This window comes from Culex pipiens, chromosome 3 (genome assembly GCF_016801865.2).
Source record: "Culex pipiens pallens isolate TS chromosome 3, TS_CPP_V2, whole genome shotgun sequence".
Lineage (NCBI taxonomy): Eukaryota > Metazoa > Arthropoda > Insecta > Diptera > Culicidae > Culex > Culex pipiens.
This window is the reverse complement of record NC_068939.1, coordinates 47,922,856-47,941,407: the sequence shown is the minus strand read 5'-3', so window position 1 is coordinate 47,941,407 and position 18,552 is coordinate 47,922,856. Positions and strand designations below refer to the sequence as shown.

Sequence of the window (18,552 nt, the reverse complement as noted above, 5' to 3'; positions counted from 1 at the left end):
CATTTTAAACGCAATCAGAAAACTCTAGCAAAATCAGCAAAATAATGTTAATTGGGTACTAACGCCCTAGGACAATTTTTATGTACAACGGTAAAAAAACACGATCAAAAACCATTTCTGATCACTTTTTTTTTTCATTTTAATGCAAAAAAAATAATGACAAGACAACATTTTTTCGATGGATCAACTATGGTCCCCTTGGAACGAGCTGTCAAGTAGGAACTTTTCTTTCAAGAAGGACCGCAAGGTTAATTTTTCAAAATTGGTTTAAAAGTTTATTTTAAACTCTTTGTGGTCGTACAAAGGGGCATTTTACTCAGAAAAATAAGCTTTACCGCTGTAAACAATAATATCAGCAATCTAAGCTTCATTTTAGGACCCAATTAAGTGAATTAAGCTTAAAATTTTGTTATTATTTTTCACAACGATAAAGCTATTTTTTCTGAGTACAATGACCCTTTGTACGACAGCAAAAGATTTGAAATGGATTTTTGAATCAATTTAAAAAAAAATTTCGCGTCCTTTTTTGACAGAAAAGGTCCCTACTTGACAGCTCATTCCCACTGAGAATTTTGGCTTGAGCCTCGAGTCGATCTGGTTCATGCACGACACAGCCTGAATCGAGTCGAGGCTCAAGCCAAAATCCCAGTGGGTTCTAAAGGAACCATAGTTGATCCATAGACTGAGTCGAACGGAGATAATCTTCTGTCTCATTTTTCACGCTATATCTCGAGTTTTCCTTTCTGCTCTCACAACCGCAAGCTTATGGAGGTGGCTCGCACTAACAGCGGCTCGACATCCTCTCCGCTTGCCTTGAGTATTGCGCGTATTCTCGAAAAAGACACGCGGCATACCAGCCTCGAAACAACGCCCCGCACTTTCGGCAAATGCGCGCTGTTTGTTTATCTTCTTCTTCGAATCGCTCGCCATAGCTGCCAGGTATGTTTTTTATTGCACTAAAAGTGCAGAAAATCGCTGGCAACAATGTTTATGACACGTTCTGAAATGCCGCGCGGCGTGTACCTTCGAAAGAAACGGACAATACAATGACCCTTTGTACGACCGCAAAGGATCTAAAATGGATTTTTGGGATTTTTAATTCAATAATAAAAAAATAACTTTGCGGTCCTTGTTGGCAGAAAGCATCCTACTTGACAGATTGTTCTAAGAGGGCCATTGTAAACCCATTTACTTTATTTTGTTTAAAAAATTTTTCTCAGATAAATGATTATATTTTTTTCAATAAATCACATCTAAAAATTCCGATATTAAAAAAACAGCTAATTCAAAATTCCTTAATAATTAAACTACTTAAAAAAAAACAAAAACTTAATATATTCTAAGAATGCCAGAAATTAAATAAAAATCTATAAGACCAAAAAAATCGAAAAAAATAAATTTTAGAAATTCAAAAAATTCTAAAGATTCTAAAAGTTCTAAAAATTCTGAAAGTTCTAAAATTTGTAAAATTTTAAAAAATTCTAAAAATTCTAAAAATTCTAAAAATTCTAAAAATTCTAAAAATTCTAAAAATTCTAAAAATTCTAAAAATTCTAAAAATTCTTAAAAAATCTAAAAATTTTAAAAATTCTAAAAATTCTAAAAATTCTAAAAATTCTAAAAATTCTAAAAATTCTAAAAATTCTAAAAATTCTAAAAATTCTAAAAGTTCTAAAAATTCTAAAAATTCTAAAAATTCTAAAAATTCTAAAAATTCTAAAAATTCTAAAAATTCTAAAAATTCTAAAAATTCTAAAAATTCTAAAAATTCTAAAAATTCTAAAAATTCTAAAAATTCTAAAAATTCTAAAAATTCTAAAAATTCTAAAAATTCTAAAAATTCTAAAAATTCTAAAAATTCTAAAAATTCTAAAAATTCTAAAAATTCTAAAAATTCTAAAAATTCTAAAGATTCTAAAAATTCTAAAAATTCTAAAAATTCTAAAAATTCTAAAAATTCTAAAAATTCTAAAAATTCTAAAAATTCTAAAAATTCTAAAAATTCTAAAAATTCTAAGAATTCTAAAAATTCTAAAAATTCTAAATATTCTAAAAATTCTAAAAATTCTAAAAATTCTAAAAATTCTAAGAATTCTAAAAATTCTAAAAAATGTAAAAATTCTAAAAATTCTAAAAATTCTAAAAATTCTAGAAATTCTAAAAACCATAAAAGTTATAAAAATTCTTAAAATTCTAACAAAATTAAAATTCTAAAAATTAAAAAATAAATCAAAAATTTCTAAAATTCTAAAAATTCTGAAGATTTTTAAAATTTTAAAAATTATAAACATTTCAAAATTTTCTAAAAATTGTAAAAAATCTTAAAAAATTTAAAATTTCAAAGGCTTTACATATTTTGAAATTTTTAAAAATTCTAAACTTTTATTAAGATTATCAATTTACTAAAAATTATAAAATTACTAAAGATACTAACACTTTTAAAAATTCTAAAAAAATAATAAATTTGAAAATTGTAACAATTCTAAAACTTCAAAGATTCTGAATTTCATTTAATTAATAATTTTTTTTTTCATTTAATTTTTTTTATAATTATTGTTTTTACCAGAACATCAATTTCAATTCTTTTTTTACCAACTCACCAAAATAAAGGGGTCTCTACCCTATTTAGGGTAGAGACCCTAAATAGGGAGACTGGTCTAAGCTGGCTAAATTGATCTGGCAACGTATGTTTTGAGCTTGGCAACACTGATAAGTTTTGCTGGGCGTAAAGGCAAATGCTCGTTTGGATACGTCAAACTCGTGTCTGTTTGGGTACGTCAAATTCACTTCGACCAGTCTCCCTATTTAGGATCTCTAGGGGGGGGGCTGTAATTGAATTTAAAGGTGCTGATATGCCAACATTAAGTGCACGATGGAATTGCATGCTGTCCCCCTAGTCTTAGTAAACAATGTCCTATGAGTAAAAAGTTCGTGTGAATCTTTATCGAGACAAGATGATGTATTCAGCAACATAATTAATACAGACTTTTTCCAGAATAGACGCAGACACTGCTTAAGCAATGTGGCAACCAGGCGATGCGCATGCAAGGGCTGCCAATCCCCCGCGTGGTCAGACCAAAATCCCTACGCATGCTGCGCGACTCTCGCGCGTAACAAAAAGACCCGGCCTTTGAGGTTATGCAAAAATCACCCTTTTTTTGTAGCTACAAAAAAACTTTTTCATGGCATAACTTTAAAAGTACTTCACTAAACAGAATAGCATTTAATAGGGTCTTAGGGGACCCCAAAACGAACAGAATAAGGCGGTTCCGGCCAAAATCGGTTCAGCCAGTTCTGAGAAAATCGTGTGAAAAAAAATCATGTCTACACACATCCCCACAGACATTTGTTCAGAATTTGATTCTGAGTCGATAGGTATACGTGAAGGTATATCTAGGAGGTGTATTTAAGAAGTCATTTTTCGAGTGATTTTATAGCCTAGCCTCAGTGAGGTGAGGAAGGCAAAAATCATCAATTTTCTAAATTTAAGTAAAACTTTACACATAACACATCCATCGAGGCTCCCCTCGTTCAACAACTTGTTCATCGACTTTGCCAGTCTACCAACAAAAGTTCAACTACCGACCGCGAACTCGCCGGTCGCCTGGCAGCACTGCAGTTTACAACGGTTTTCAAATCCATTCGGCGGCAAGCAAAATGTTCAGCGGAAATAAACAAGCTTGGAATTAGTGTTAAAATGTCGCTTATTTCAGCTTGATTCATCAAATTAAACGATAGTGTCTCGCCGCGAAGTGCAAAATGTTAAAATAAGTGCGTGGGGAAGTGAATAAGTTACGGGATTTTGTGGATTTATTTTTTGCTGTGAACGAACAACGAAAACAAGAAGACCAAGATGAACAGTAGTAAACAGATTAGCGCGCGCACGGCGCGTCTCAACAGCCTGATCCTTGGCCAGGGCGCTACGCTGCCGGATGGTTCGGACGGGTTCGATATCCCGCTGGAGACGGCCGTCTCGCGGGAGGGCCTGCTGGACTCGCTGCTGGTGCTGTACGACGAGTGCAGCAAGGACGTCATCAAGAAGAAGGACAAGAATGTGGCCGACTTTGTCACCAAGTGTGAGTTACTTACTTATATGAAATTTTGAATAATAATTATTAGTTTTTATTAAAATATAACTACCTATTTGTTGTTATAAGAAACTAAAGGGTTAATAATAACCTGCTACATTTTACAAAATCTATAATGATAATTAAAGCTAAAACGCTGTCTAAACACATTTTAGTTTGATTGAGGTACAAAATACTTACTAAAATGCACTTCGAATTAATTGTAATTGGTTGTTTATTTGTCTGTTAGTTTACAACTTTCTATCCGGTTAAGGATGTAATTAATCCTAAAGAGACCGTCTAAATACATGAGTAACATTGGAGCCTACACAGAAAAAAATGTAAATTTACTCAACATGGATATTATGAATCACATGTAAACTCGGTTGATGTAAACTTATGATTCAATTTAATCGTCTGTATCCGTAGTTGTTGTAAATTCAGCTTTAACTTTCTTGGTCATTCGCTGCCCTACTATCCCGCGTAAAATCATTGTTTTCCGTATGATTTGTTGCAAATTTACATCAAATCGCATTTAAATTTCAATCGATGACGTGCAAAAGTGTTTCTTCATTAATGATGTAACATTAAGAATTATTCTTTTCTGTGTAGTTAGATGTAAATCAAGTTGAAAGCTATGTCAATGTTAATTATTTTAAAATATGCTATATCCGTCTTATCGTCATCTTCCCGACACAGATCGTCCCATCATCAAGGAGACCCGCACGCTCCGCGTCAACGTCGCCGACTTTGACGTCAAGAACCTGATTGGCAAGGGCTACTTCGGAGAAGTCCACGTATGTCCTTCCGTTCGCTCTTCAAAATATTTGTAAAACAACGTTATTTCAAATCCTTCCCAGCTCGTATCGGAACGCCACACCGGCGAGGTGTACGCGATGAAGACGATGCGCAAGTCGATCGTGACGGCGACCCAGATCCGCGAGGAGCGCGACATAATGGCTTCGCGGCGCTCCGACTGGCTGACCTCGCTACAGTACGCGTTTCAGGTGAGTTGGCGAGGGGACGACGAACAGGATTTATCTTGTTTACTATGCAAAGGGGGAAAGCGATGGCAGCTGGGCCGGGCAGATGTGTGCTAAGAAGGTTGTTTCTTTGTTTTTCTTCTCGCAGGACCAAGAATGTCTGTACCTGGTGATGGAGTACCTTCCGGGGGGTGACTTGCTGAGTCTGATGATTCGCACCGGCGTGTTTGACGAGGAGTTGGCCCAGTTTTATATGGCCGAGTTGACGGAGGCGCTGCACGCGTTGCACAGTATTGGGTATGTCCATCGGGACATTAAGCCGGAGAACATCCTGCTGGATCGGTTCGGTCACCTGAAGTTGGCCGATTTCGGGAATGCAACGGCGATCAACAAGGATGGAAGCGTGACGAGCATGACGCCGGTGGGAACGCCGGACTATATTGCGCCGGAGTTGCTGCAGACGTTGTCGACGACTTCGCGTACGAGTGGGAATCACGACGTGACGTGCGATTTCTGGTCGATGGGCATCATCGGGTACGAGTTTGTCACCGAGTCTACGCCGTTCCACGATGAGAACGTAAACGACACCTACTCGAAGATCGTGGCCCACTGCGAGGGTCGGTTCACCAAGAAGCTGGAATATCCAGCTCACGTGTCCGTGACTTCACACTATCGAGACCTGATTGATCGACTCGTGACGAAGGTCTCGAACCGGATGGGATACGCAGAAATCAAACGCCACCCGTTCTTCAGCGACGTCAACTGGGACAAACTGCGCTATCGCATTCCACCGCTCATTCCAACCGTCAGCAGCGAAGACGACACGTCCAACTTTGAGGACGTGGACAAATCCCTCAAACGGAACGCCTTCTCAAGCAAACCCACGTACCCGATCTCCAAGGTGAATGACTTCAGCGGGCAGAACTTACCCTTTCTCGGTTACACTTACGTGTACGAAGAATCCGACCCCGCCGGAAAGTATCGCGACACCGACGAACACATGGCCTCGGCCCGACTCTCCCAGAAGATCAAAGAGCAGGACCGCCTAATCAAGGAACATAACGAAGAACTCCACCGCCTACAAAGAGATCTCCTCGAGAGAGACCGCAAACTTGCCACACTAAACGCGCACAGCAAAATCTACGGCGACACCAAGAAAGAAATGGAAAATCTCCAAGAACTGCTCAAAACCAAAACCGCCGAACTCGCCGCGGCCAAAACCGACATCAAAACGCTGCGCAACCGCCTCAAAATCGAAGAAGAGCAACGCCTCAAAAACGACGCCACGATCGCCGACCTCCTCAAGCAAACCTACAAAAAGTGGGAAAAGGCCAAGCAAACCTCCGACCAAAACTACGAAAAGCAAATCGCCGAACGGCGCACCGAAATCGGCGCCCTCAACGACAAGTTCCGCAACCAAACCAACGAACTCCGCGCCAAGGTCGACGAATGCACCCAGCTCCAAACCATGGTCGAAAACTACAAATCCCTCCTGAAAAAGTCCAAAGACCAACTCATGGCCGACAAGGAAGAGTACGACCGCAACCACCAACAACTCGTCCTCGCTTACGACACCAAACTCGCCGAGCACCGCCAAAAGTGGAAATCGGAAAAAGAACTCCGCAACCGCCACGAGGAGGAAATCCGCGTCCTGCGCTCCCGCATCCAAGAGTACGAGCACACCGCCAAGAACAACGAACAGCAAAACGCCAAGTTCGTCGACAACCTGAAGCGCCGCATGACGATCCAGCTCGAGGAGGCCCGCCAGGTGTCGGACAAGATGAGCGAGGAGATGCAGCGCAAGTGCTGCGACCTGAAGAAGGAAATCAACAAACTGCAGCAGGAGCAGCAAAGTGTCACGAGCAGTGCCAACAGCAGCCAGCGCAGCAGTTCGCTGTTCAGTGTGGCCGAGCCCGAGTTCAAGAGTGCGCACTCGAGCATTCAGGACCTGCCGGCGACGGCGCAGGCGGAGGATCAGCTGCGGAACGATTTGCAGAGGGCGAGGTAAGTCGGGTTGAGGGGTATTTGCGGGGCGGTTTGTTTCCAATTGTGTGCTGGTATTGATTAGAAAGGGATTAGAATTGTAAATTCCAATAATCAGTGATTTGTTAATGGCGCAAAAATTTCTTCGATTGACCAGTAAGCGACTGGCATGGGGAAAGGTGGCATCGTTTTTGCGCTGAATCAGGTGCGCGTTGGACCGAGCAGGTAAGTAGTCACAACTAGAAATAATATTTTCAGGAATTTCTGGGTCCTACAACCTTGTGGTTGTCGCGCGAATGGTTTCCTTCTTCCTATCAAAAAATAAAAGGGGCCATTCGTAATCTGTGTGGACACAAGAATTGGCTAGGTGCACGGATTTTTGTTAAGCTTTTCAGACTTTTCAAAAAAATAGGCTTGCGGAAAAAAATCCCGACTTTTCAAATTTACTTTTTATTGCTGAGATTAAATAATGGGGTATTTGTCCCTATTTAGGTCTAGTACCTATTTTGGGTCTACCAAACTTAATTCAACGAAATAGTGCATTTCACTAAATCTGGCAGGAATCTGCCGCTTGAAAATGATTCGTGCTGTCATTATCTTCATTTTGGTGTGCAAAAATTATTCACATTTTTTTCTCTTAAATTAGAAAAAAATGCAATAAATATATTACTTTTAGCTTTTTTCTTGGCAAATTGTTACTTGCCCATTAGGTCCAAAATTTTCACCACTTAAAGCAAAACAATGTAAATGGGCCAAAGCCGCAGTGTAAACAATCAGTCAGTCCCGCTTACGTCAGTGGATGTTTACATTAAGAATTATTTTAAGAACGAGCAGGACAGACTCTTTGTTTACACTTCGGCTTTAACCCATTTACATTGTTTTGCTTGACTTTTGCTTACCGCTTCTTGACACTCAGCGTTACGGCGTTCATCGCTCAGCATACGAATGAGAACCGTCCCCTGGATCTCCAACCACAGGTAATATGTATTTATTGGTGGGCTGCACAATCCCGTTTGAAAAACAATCACTAAACTGCCACCAAATCAATAAAATAACTGATTAAAGTTACTTCGTCCATCTCGGAGAGCATGGATATATTTACGGTACATTTGACACTTCTCCAAACTGTGAAAGTGTGTGTGCGCTTTTCACACGTTACAGTCTTTCTCGCATATTACGGGATTATTGTTTTTACTGTGCAATATTTTTTCAATTACACTCAAACCCCGATGGTTTGACACCAACCAGGCCTGCAAAAAGTTTCCAACCCAGCGTACACATGAAGCAAACCAAAATGTCAGTTCACTGCTAGCATGTGACTGTAAGCCTACTGTGTCCGTTCAATCACTGCCGCCTGACTCGTGCCGGTCGGCTGCTGGAGAATGCGAGACGTGAAAAAATGAGCTACACTCACTCAATTCGTGTCATATGACTGACTCGTAAAATCCTCTTTAAACACTATTTTGACTTTTTTTAAAGAATTGAATGGTTCAAGACTGTGCAAAACACTTCAAACAACCATAACTTATATTCAAAGATACATTTCCAAGTATAAATACAAACTTTTTGTGTAAAAACTTGTTTCTTTATGTGTGTGCGTGCAACGTCGAATGAGCGTTGGTCGACTACTGCCTCGCATTGCAGCTGCTCAATGAACTAGGGCACTCATGACTGCGCCGGGTTTGTTTATGTCACGGTTTTGCGGTTCAGTGACTGGATCTGAAAAATTCGTGTCAGCGTCGCTGATTTTCGCGTCAAGACTCCTGACATTTTCAGCACTGACACCAACTGTTGTCAAACGAACGGGGTCACTTTTTAGTTTGACACCCCTTTTACACGAAGTTCACACACACTACCAAATTTTCAGTTTTTGCTTTTTGGGTGTGCATTTTTTTTTTAAACTCCAAATTTGTGGCTTAACACATCACAATAACGTAAAAAAAGTTCGCCACGTGCTTCGAGATTTCAACCAATCAGAAGGTAGGCCGAAAATAGGCACAAAGATCGTATCCTAGGAGCAATATCCCCAAAATAGGGACAAAAAATGTTTTAGTCTCTCGGGGTGATATAAAATATTTCTATCAAAAATTTGATTAAGTACGAGTATTAGCATTAAAAACCATCTTATTCATGTAATATAAGCAAGGCTGCCTCTAGCAGCCTTTGAGAAGACATTAAATTAAAAGTGAGCTCGGCTTTGTAGGCCCAAAATAGGAACAAATACCCTACATCTTTTTTGCTATGAGTTAAGATGGTGCAAAATCTTGTACATGAGTTACGAATTTTGTAAATCATAATCCAAGTGTGATTCAAACTATACTTTTCTATAATTTCGCTGCCAGCCAGTGGTTATTGAATTGGACTACACAAACACACCTCAATTAATTTTAAAACTTTGTATGACGTTATTATTTTCCAACATCTTTTTTATTGCAAAAAATCATAATTTTGGTACCAAATTTTGCACAGTTTTTAGTTGACTAAAACATATTAAAAATATTCGAAAAAAAAAACTTATTTTGGGAACTAAAATTTTAGTAATAAAAAGTCAAAGTTTTTGGGTAAATTTTCGGGGACTTTTCAAAACAAACAAGGTTGCCGCCGAATTAAGGCTGTCAGGCAGTTCAAAATAGTCAAGCTTTATCTACACCGCAATTGTCAACCGGTCTTGAGCACCTGCAAGTCAAGGTAAATGCAAACCGAGATTCCAGGACTTTCATTAGGTCTTGTTAGTGCCTTAGTTAAAGAAATAACTGTTCCAAAATGGATTATGATGCAACACACAGCTAAAAGGAACTCCAAAACTCTGTTACGAACTGTAAAACAACGTATTGTATCTTGATTATTCACTAATAAAACCGAATTGAATTGAATTTGATAAGGTCCAATAAGCAAATCTATGCCTCTGTGCTCTCTTATGCTTACTGGATAGGAATCCTAGCAAGCAAAAAAAAAGGTGTCGGAGGTCCCATTGGCTCTAACGACGTATTGATCTAACCAGAGATATAAGCTATTTTTGTGTACGTGGAGCCGGTTGCATTCGAGAATGACATTTGTGAAGGTCCGTAAACCGCGGTGTCATAGGAATTCAATTTATTTTTCAAATATTCAACCTGATTTTTCTACTTAAAAACAGTTTTGGATGGACTAAAACTAACATACATTTTAAAAAATATATGCAACGGCCTAACCGTACAGTCATCCCTCATATTCGGAACAGTTTACAGATCGGCCAATGTTCAACAAATCATATAAAATCGATAATTGAACATAATGATTTGCTTTTACCTTCATGTGGAAGCTTTTCTTGCGATCTTTCGATTGATGTATAGACCGGCTGTACATTTTTACGTTTTATATCAAGTTTTTGAAGAAAAACATTGACCCATGAAATCCACAAATTCGGAACACTTTTTTCTTACGACGTAAACAATTTTTTTTTTCTCTCCAGGAGTACAGATTTTTTTACAAAATAATGACTTCACACTCTGAAACCAATAAAACTCATGCATAGTAATGTTTTATGAATGGTCTGATAACTTTTTTATAAAAATATCAGTTAAATTCAGGTGTTTCACAATTGTGGGAGACACAATAACATCCCACAATCATGGAACAGGCAATTTGGAGGCAGTGTTTTGGTGCTCTGGATAAAATAGTCTTGAAACGCAGTTTTTGTTGAAAAAGTGTTAATTTTACTAGTGAAATAGCAAGAGAATGTCCAATTAAAGGCCCTAAAAATAGCAGGGTCGGCAAAAAAAAATGCATTTTACATTCTATTGACAAATTACCACAAAAGTGTTCCGAATTTGTGGGTGTTCCGAATATGTGGGATGACTGTACTAACAATATTTCCAAGAAATTATGAAATAAAAAAAAAACAACATGCTGCAACTTCACCGAATTATTTTTAACCTACGTGTCATAACTCAATCAGCTCTTAATGTTCACACCTTTTTTTTTAGCTGCGTTTATAGTCACCTGTTATAGTTTTTACGGGCCATTGCGTGTAAAATACGTCCAATTATCGAATGATTCGCAATGAGCAAAAACCGTTTCGAGCGTTTGAGTGATTATAAAAATTATAATTTGTGCACTGCTTGCATGTCATTAGCAGTCGCAGTTGCTAGAGAAGCTATAGCTATTACCGGACAGATACTCAAACCATCAGCAATAACGACACGACAATTATGCCCGATTTCGAGCGATCGATCGCTTGATAATCTGGGAAGGTGTGAATGTGTGTAGTTTAGTGTGACGCTGATCACTTTATTACACAGTGCTCAAAAGTGTTGGTCGTTCGCGGCGTTTAACCGCACTACCGTATAATAGCCTCTAAGTAAGTTATTGTGTGTGTTGTTAGCCGGTGGGGAAAAAACGTGTGAAATATTTTGGTCTTTTTTTGTTTCTCTATCGCTCTATTTTGCACTCGTTTTTTTTTTTTGCGCGATTCTATAACGGAGATCCTATCGGGCGAATATGTATGCGGGCAAAAAGACGCGTGCTCGCGCAGCTGATCGACAATTTTGATGATCTCTTTTTTTTACGTGTCTTGGGAGAGTTGGTGTGTGGTCGCCATCGCGCAGGGGTTTCAATGTGTGTGCGCTAGGGTGGTTTAAAAAATACATATTATTGTTTGTATTTATTTAATTATTGATAGTAAGTGCATGCCCGAGATTTTTGAAATTTATTATTTATGTTTTCTTTGGAGCATTTTTAAATTAACCTTTATTCAATTTTGATGGAGAAATAATGGGCAATTCAATAATTTAAAAGTATTTAATTGAGAAAAACGCATTTCCGAGTAAAAATGCACATTAAATAGTTTTCAGTTGACTAGACTTATATTTTCATAAAAATTATGAAGTTTTTGGGGCCAATTTGAATTTTCTAATGATTTTATTGATTTAAAAAAAATATTTTAAGAATTTTAGAACCATCTGCAATTAAAAATATAACGAATTTATTTTGAAATGTTTAAGGTTTAACGATTTTAATTTAAGGAACTTATTTTTTATTTTAATAAAATATAGTTTCCGAAGAAACGACGACCTGAGAAATTTTACACTTTAAATTTAATGTTATGTTTGCTGTCTAGTTGGACGAAATTTTAGATAAATGCGACGAGTGCTGAAAAAATCGAGTTTTGCAACGAATAATTGTAAACAACATTTCTTGCAATTTCAAAAATCATTTTGAATTTGATTTTTCCAGCCCAAAACAGGATTTTTTTTAAGGTACTTTTTTTCTCGACCCTCTCCGATTTCAATGAAACTTTGGAGACATGTTATCCTACGCCTATATAAGCCATTTTTGTGTATATGGAGCCAGTTTCACTCGATAATGACATTTGAGAAGGGCGTAAGTGTTTTAAATATTTTTGTATTTCGTAATTTGAATATTGCTGTATCTCGAAGCCGTTGCATCGTATCAAAAATATATCAAAGACAAACTTGTAGGAAATTTGACGGGCTTACTGAAAAAAAACACTGAAAGAAAAAAACACTCCACCTCTATGAGATTTTTGATTTTTAAGTTTAAAAGTCAAATTTGAAGGTGAGCCCGCGTTTTTTTTTTTTCGTTCAAAATTTTTGTGAAAATAGCCTAAGATTTTACAAAAAGACTCACGAAAAATGCAGGATGAAGCAACTCACCTAAAAAAATACAAAAATCATTTACTGAAACTTTTGCTTTCCCGCGTAAGGTTGGCGTCCGTATGTGTGGTCAACTCAAAAACCAAGACAGTTTCAAAAAGTATTGTTTTCCTAAACAATTGCTGAAAAGTAGAACTTTTCTGTTCCCAAATTAATTTAGTACTGTTAATTATGGTACTTTTCGTGGTATTCTCTAAGGGTTGATTTTTTTAGCACTCGTCGGTAAACCTTGTTGGACAAATCTAGTGTTTTTTTTTATTTGGAAAGGTCCTATAAGCTATTGTCTTTCATATGTTTATAGGACCCATTAAAAAAAACTCTAGAAATATAACTTTTAGATTTTTTTCGATTTTATATTATATTTCTTCAGAAGCTGAAAATAGGTAGATGTGCATCGTATTTCTTATGAATATTTCTTAAGAGACTTTTACATACATATTTTAGTAATATTTGACCTCCAATAAAAAGTTTCCGAAACTAAATTGAACATATAATTATAACTTTCTTTGAAAAACCAAAACGATCGATTCAAACCTTTAATAAAAATAATTTTAAAAAATAATTTATAATTACATAATTATAATTTAAAAAGTATTTTGTTTTGTTTTTTTTTAATTTTTACAATCTTTTGATTGTTTTTTTTTAATTTATTTTGGTTTTTTGAGGGCAAAAAAAAATTGCAAAATATTAATGAAATATTAATATTTAGGATAATATTATTATCCTAAATATTTACGTATTTTGGTCTAAAATTCAAAATTTGTAAGGAAAATGAAACATCTTATGATTAAAATGCCAAAAATAAGTTTATACAATGAATTCTGAAAAACAACTAATTAACAATTAATTTTTTTCATTTTTTTGGTATTCTGATAATTTTACAAATGTTTTTTTAAACAACCACCCTATAAACCATTCTAGCACAAAATAACCGCAAAACGTTGAATGAAATTGTACCTGACAAAACAGCAACTCCAACAACACGCTAAAAAAAAGCGCGTACACAACACAACGCTTCATTTCTCATTTCCCCCTCATATTTTTCGGCACTACTCTGCTGCTGCTATTTTATAATCGCCTCTTAAAGTGTTTCGCACATATCTGTGTATGGTAATTGCAGCTTGCAACGAACGGCCTCTGCGCGAGACCCACATATGGCGCAAAGAAGCGTTAGACGCCCCCCAAAAAAGCCACACGCCAGTTGCATTATTCAATTGGAAACAAATCGAAAGTGTATCACACACTCACACTTCAATTCGCCTCATCAACTTGAATGCAAAAAAAAAAAGATGAATAACGAGATTTTTACCTCCTCCACAGAGAAAGCGAAGATCTGCAGCGCAAACGGGCGGACGGGTTGGAGCAGGTGGTCGCTCGGCTCGAGAAGATCATCGATCAGTTCAAGGCGTCAGGTGGCCCGTCAACGACGACGACTGCGACGACCGCGACGACCAGTGTTCGGGTTAGTGGTGGCGGGACTAGAACCAGTGGAAGTGGTGGCACGACGTCGCAGCTGTTGGAGCGCCAGAACGAGCGGCTCGAGGACAAGCTGAGCGCCATCCGGGAGCAGTCGATACTGGACAAGCAGTCGGCGCGGACGGCCAATTTGGCACTGTGGAAGGTTGAGAAGGAGCTGGAGCGGGCCAAGTTGGACGCGTCGATTTTGGGACGGAGAGTGGAGCAGGCGGACGAGCGGACGGTTAGGGTGAGGAAGGAAAAGGAAGAGGTGGAGTTCCGGGCGAAGCAGACGCTGGAGACGTTGGCGGGGAGGGAGAAGCAGATTGAGGATTTGAAGGTGGACATTCAGCAGCTGAAGGATGAACTGAGACGGGAGCGGTACACGAGGGAAACCGCCGATAGGGGAAGGTTGGCGGAGAAGGCCGAGCTGATTGCGTCGACGACCAAGTTGGTGAGTTTGGAGGAGCGGTTGGAGGAAGCTAAGGCGAAGGCGAACCAGGCGAATGAGAGTGCGAGAAGCATGAGCTCGGAGAGTGCGAGATTGGAGCGGGAGTTGGGCGAGTGCCAGGAGGAGCTGAACGATGCGCTGGAAGCGAACAAGGAGCTCGAGCAGAAGTTGGCGGCTGTTACGAAGAACTTCAACATGTTGAAGGGAGCTTGCAGCATTACGGAGACTCAGCTGACGGAGCTGGAGATTCTGCTGGAGAAGGAGCAGAGGAAGAATAAGGAGAGCCAGGAGAAGATCGACGGGTTGTTCAAGCAGCTGAAGGAAAAGGATGGGGAAGTGTCGAAGCTGCGTCAGGAGTTGCACCATGAGCGGACGTCCAAAACGCTCAGCGAATCCAAGTCTTCGCAGTTGCTCGGGGAGTACGACGAGCTGCGGAACAAGTTTGAAGATCTCCAGAAACAGATGGTTGATCAACAGCGGGAACTGATCGAGAAGACAACAAGCTTATTCGAGGTGCAGGAACGCATCGAAATGCTGAATCTCGACACTTCCAACTTGCAGAAAGTCGTGTCCAACTACGAGCACGAGCATCACATCCTGAAGGAGGAAAACTCCAAAATCCTCACCGATCTCTTCCTAGCAAAGGAACACATTACCAAGCAAAACAACGACATCAAGGACTACAAGAACCACATCAACCAGCTCAACCACGAACTCGACCACGTCAAATCGGTGCTCACCGAGCAGAAAACGTTCTACTCCGAGCGGGACATCAAGTCGGAAGCGACGCTGGCCCAGCACAAGAAACTCATCGACTACCTGCAATCGCGCGTCGAAGAAAGTGCCCACAAAAAGAAGAAAACCCTCGCGGACAAGATCTTCGGCACCAGCGGACACGACCGCAAGGAGAACGTCCCCCCGCCGAACCCAATCATCGTGGAAAACACCACCAGCTACAAGAAGCTCCAGGACGAGCTCCAGAAAGAACGCCAGCGAACCAACCAACTCAAAGAACAACTCCTGCGCGCCAAAACCGACATGATCACGATGCAAGGATCGATCCGCAAATCCCTCAATAACGAGGAAAACGAAATCGTCAAGGAGAAACGTCGCTCCAGCCGATCTCCCCAAAAACCTCACAACAAACAGCCGCAGCAGCAACCGGAACCTCCAAAACCCCAACCAACCGGCAAACCCCACGTCTTCGACATGACGCTGGAGACGCCCTCGTCCAAGAACCCCGTCCAGCTGTGCAGCGTCTGCGATCGGCACATCCTCGCCGGTCACCCCTACTGGAAGTGCACGGTTTGCGCGCGCAACGTCCACCGCAAGTGCCGCTCGGGGGCCGGTGAAGATTGCCGCGGCCACGACGGCGATCTGGACTCGCTCGCAAACGAGCTGGTCGAGCAGGGAGCGGGAGCCGGCACTAGCGATACGGAATCGCTGCAGGATCGGGCGAGTTTGGCGCCGTCCGAGCTGAGTACGGCCGAGGAGGGAGCGACTACGGCGGGTGGATTCGGGGTGAGCGTGGAGTACAAGACGATCACCGATGACGGGGAGGAGACGGAGGAGGGGTCGGAAGGGAACCAGTACGTAGGTGAGCTGCTGTTCAAGACGAAGCGCGTCGAGCCGAAGCTGACCATCAACGATGTGTACGACGTGAGCGAGAGTGTGGTGCTGTTGGGTAAGTGTGATAAAAACTGAGTGCTTTTTTTTGCTTGTTATGGTTCTCTGATGTGTACAGCAGGAAATTGTTGGTTAGCGGGTCATTGAATGTTAAGTAATTGGCATCGATTGATGCGCGGTGAAATGCGGGTCAGGAAGATGAATGTTAACGATTTGTGATGGTGTGGTAATTATTGCACTGGATCTAAACACTTAGATCTTAATTTATCGAGCCAGGAACAAGATCTAACTAACTAAGATTCTTCTGCCCTTTAAGAATTGTTTTTCCCGTTTTGTTTGAAGGTATTAAAATGTAGATAACAATATAACTTTCTCTTTTTCATCCCTCCCAGGTTGCGAAAACGGTCTCTACTCGTACAACGTGGACACGAGCGATTTGGTTCCGATCAAGGGCATCACCAAGGTAAAGTCCTTCAGCATCTCGCAGCAGGTCCCGAAGGCCATCATCATCGGCAACGACGGTGAGTATCTGTACCAGTGCGATCTGCGGCACCTGCAGAGTCGTGCCCTGGCCGGTTCGTGTCTGTCGCCCAAGCTGGACACGTTCGTGCTGGATCTGTCCATTGCGAATCGAACCCACAGCGAGCGGTGGCACATGGTGCGCATGATGGACGAAATCCCCAGCCAGCAGCTTACCGATGCGATTGCCATTGCGGCCACTTCGTCGCGCATAGTGATCCTCAAGTTCGACACCACGCTGGGACGGTTCAAACCGGTGCGTGGACTCGACACGGTGCGACCGGTTTCGTCGGTTCTTTTCACCAAGCACACGGCCATCGTCAGTTCGGACAAGTTCTTCGAGATCGACTTGACCACGTTCGGAGCGGAGGAATTCCTGGACATGTCGGACGCAAGTCTACGGGACATTCGCTCGTGCACTCCGATGGCCGCGTTCAAGATCAACAGCCAGGAGTTTTTGCTGTGCTTCAAGGAGGTCGGCATCTTCGTGGACGAGTTCGGCAACCGGTCACGACCGGACAACATCAACTGGATGCAGGAACCAACCGACTTCAAGTACCGCGATTCGTGCCTATTTCTTGCCCATTCCGATTGCGTCCAGGTGATGTACGTTAGCAAATCGTACACCAAGGAACTGGAGCGCAAGGAAGCCGCCGAAGAACGGCGTGCCTTCATCAATCTGAACGCGCCACGCCTGTTGGCATTCCAGGACTTTGCGCGAACCTGTGTCTACGTCAGCTGCGAGTATCGCGGTTCCAAGGAACAGGAAATCATCAAGCTGGACGGATACAAGGCACTGCAGAGTACTTCGCCCAACGGGATTAGCAACTCGATGGAGACGCTGTCCAGCCTGGCCAGCTATCCGACCACGGTGACGCAGAGCAACGAAACGTTAGACGGGTTGGGAAAGGCCGTTTGAGAGGAGTTAGATGTGATTGAAGTGAAGGAAGGGTATTTTACGTTACTTTGTAAAGAACTGTTTTAAGAAACATTAACTACAACGTTTGGTTTGTTCTAAATAAATATTTTACCCTTTGAAGTATTAAAATGCTGCGTTGTTTATTTTATTTCATCCGAAATTTTAAATAAGTTTCAACTCTCCCGTACCGTCGAAAAAAATCCATACACCCAATAGCGAGAATTGAAACTCGAATGTCCAAATTTGTTGTTAAAAAACAGTACCGTAAACTGGGGTGGCTTTGATAGCCCGGGGTGACTTTGATAGGTTTTTCAAATGCCCGTCAAATTAATATCTAAACATTTTTGAGAATTTTGAGTATGCAAGCATTAAAGGATAGCTTATTATCGAACATATATGTAAAAATGTGACTATTACATTGGATGTATCAAAATTAGTGGCCAAATCAAATTTCTATCAATGTCACCCCGGGCTATCAAAGTCACCCCCAGTGCTGAAAATGTTAGGGGTCATGACGCGAAAATCGGCGACGCTGACACGAATTTTTCAGATTCAGTCACTGAACCGCAACACCGTGACATAAACAAACCCGGCGCAGTCGTGAGTGCCCTAGCTCATTGAGCAGCTGCAATGCGAGGCAGTAGTCGACCAACGCTCATTCGACGTTGCACGCACACACATAAAGAAACAAGTTTTTACACAAAAAGTTCGTATTTTTGCGTGGAAATGTAATTTTGAATATAAGTTATGGTTGTTTTAAGTGTTTTGCACAGTCTACAACCATTCAATTGTTTGAAAATAGTCAAAATAGTGTTTAAAGAGGATTTTACGAGTCATTCATATGACACGAATTGAGTGAGTGTAGCTAATTTTTTCACGTCTCGCACTCTCCAGT

The 18,552-nt window shown here is 40.5% G+C and overlaps 1 protein-coding gene across 1 annotated transcript; it reads left to right on the top strand.

Moving 5' to 3' along the window:
• Positions 1-3,625: 3,625 nt before the first annotated feature.
• Positions 3,626-17,786, top strand: LOC120412581 (citron Rho-interacting kinase). The gene is made up of 6 exons (XM_039573091.2): positions 3,626-4,076; positions 4,767-4,864; positions 4,928-5,074; positions 5,199-7,054; positions 14,008-16,277; positions 16,612-17,786. The coding sequence occupies exons 1-6, from the start codon at positions 3,854-3,856 to the stop codon at positions 17,655-17,657; spliced, it is 5,640 nt and encodes a 1,879-aa protein (XP_039429025.1). The 5' UTR covers positions 3,626-3,853; the 3' UTR covers positions 17,658-17,786.
• Positions 17,787-18,552: the final 766 nt, after the last annotated feature.

Excerpts from the sequence above, each read along its gene's own strand:
- LOC120412581 (XM_039573091.2), top strand. The coding sequence starts at position 3,854 with ATGAACAGTAGTAAACAGATTAGCGCGCGCACGGCGCGTCTCAACAGC. Across the intron at positions 4,865-4,927 it reads GCTACTTCGGAGAAGTCCAC|CTCGTATCGGAACGCCACAC; the intron begins GTATGTCCTTCC and ends AATCCTTCCCAG. Across the intron at positions 16,278-16,611 it reads CGAGAGTGTGGTGCTGTTGG|GTTGCGAAAACGGTCTCTAC; the intron begins GTAAGTGTGATA and ends CATCCCTCCCAG.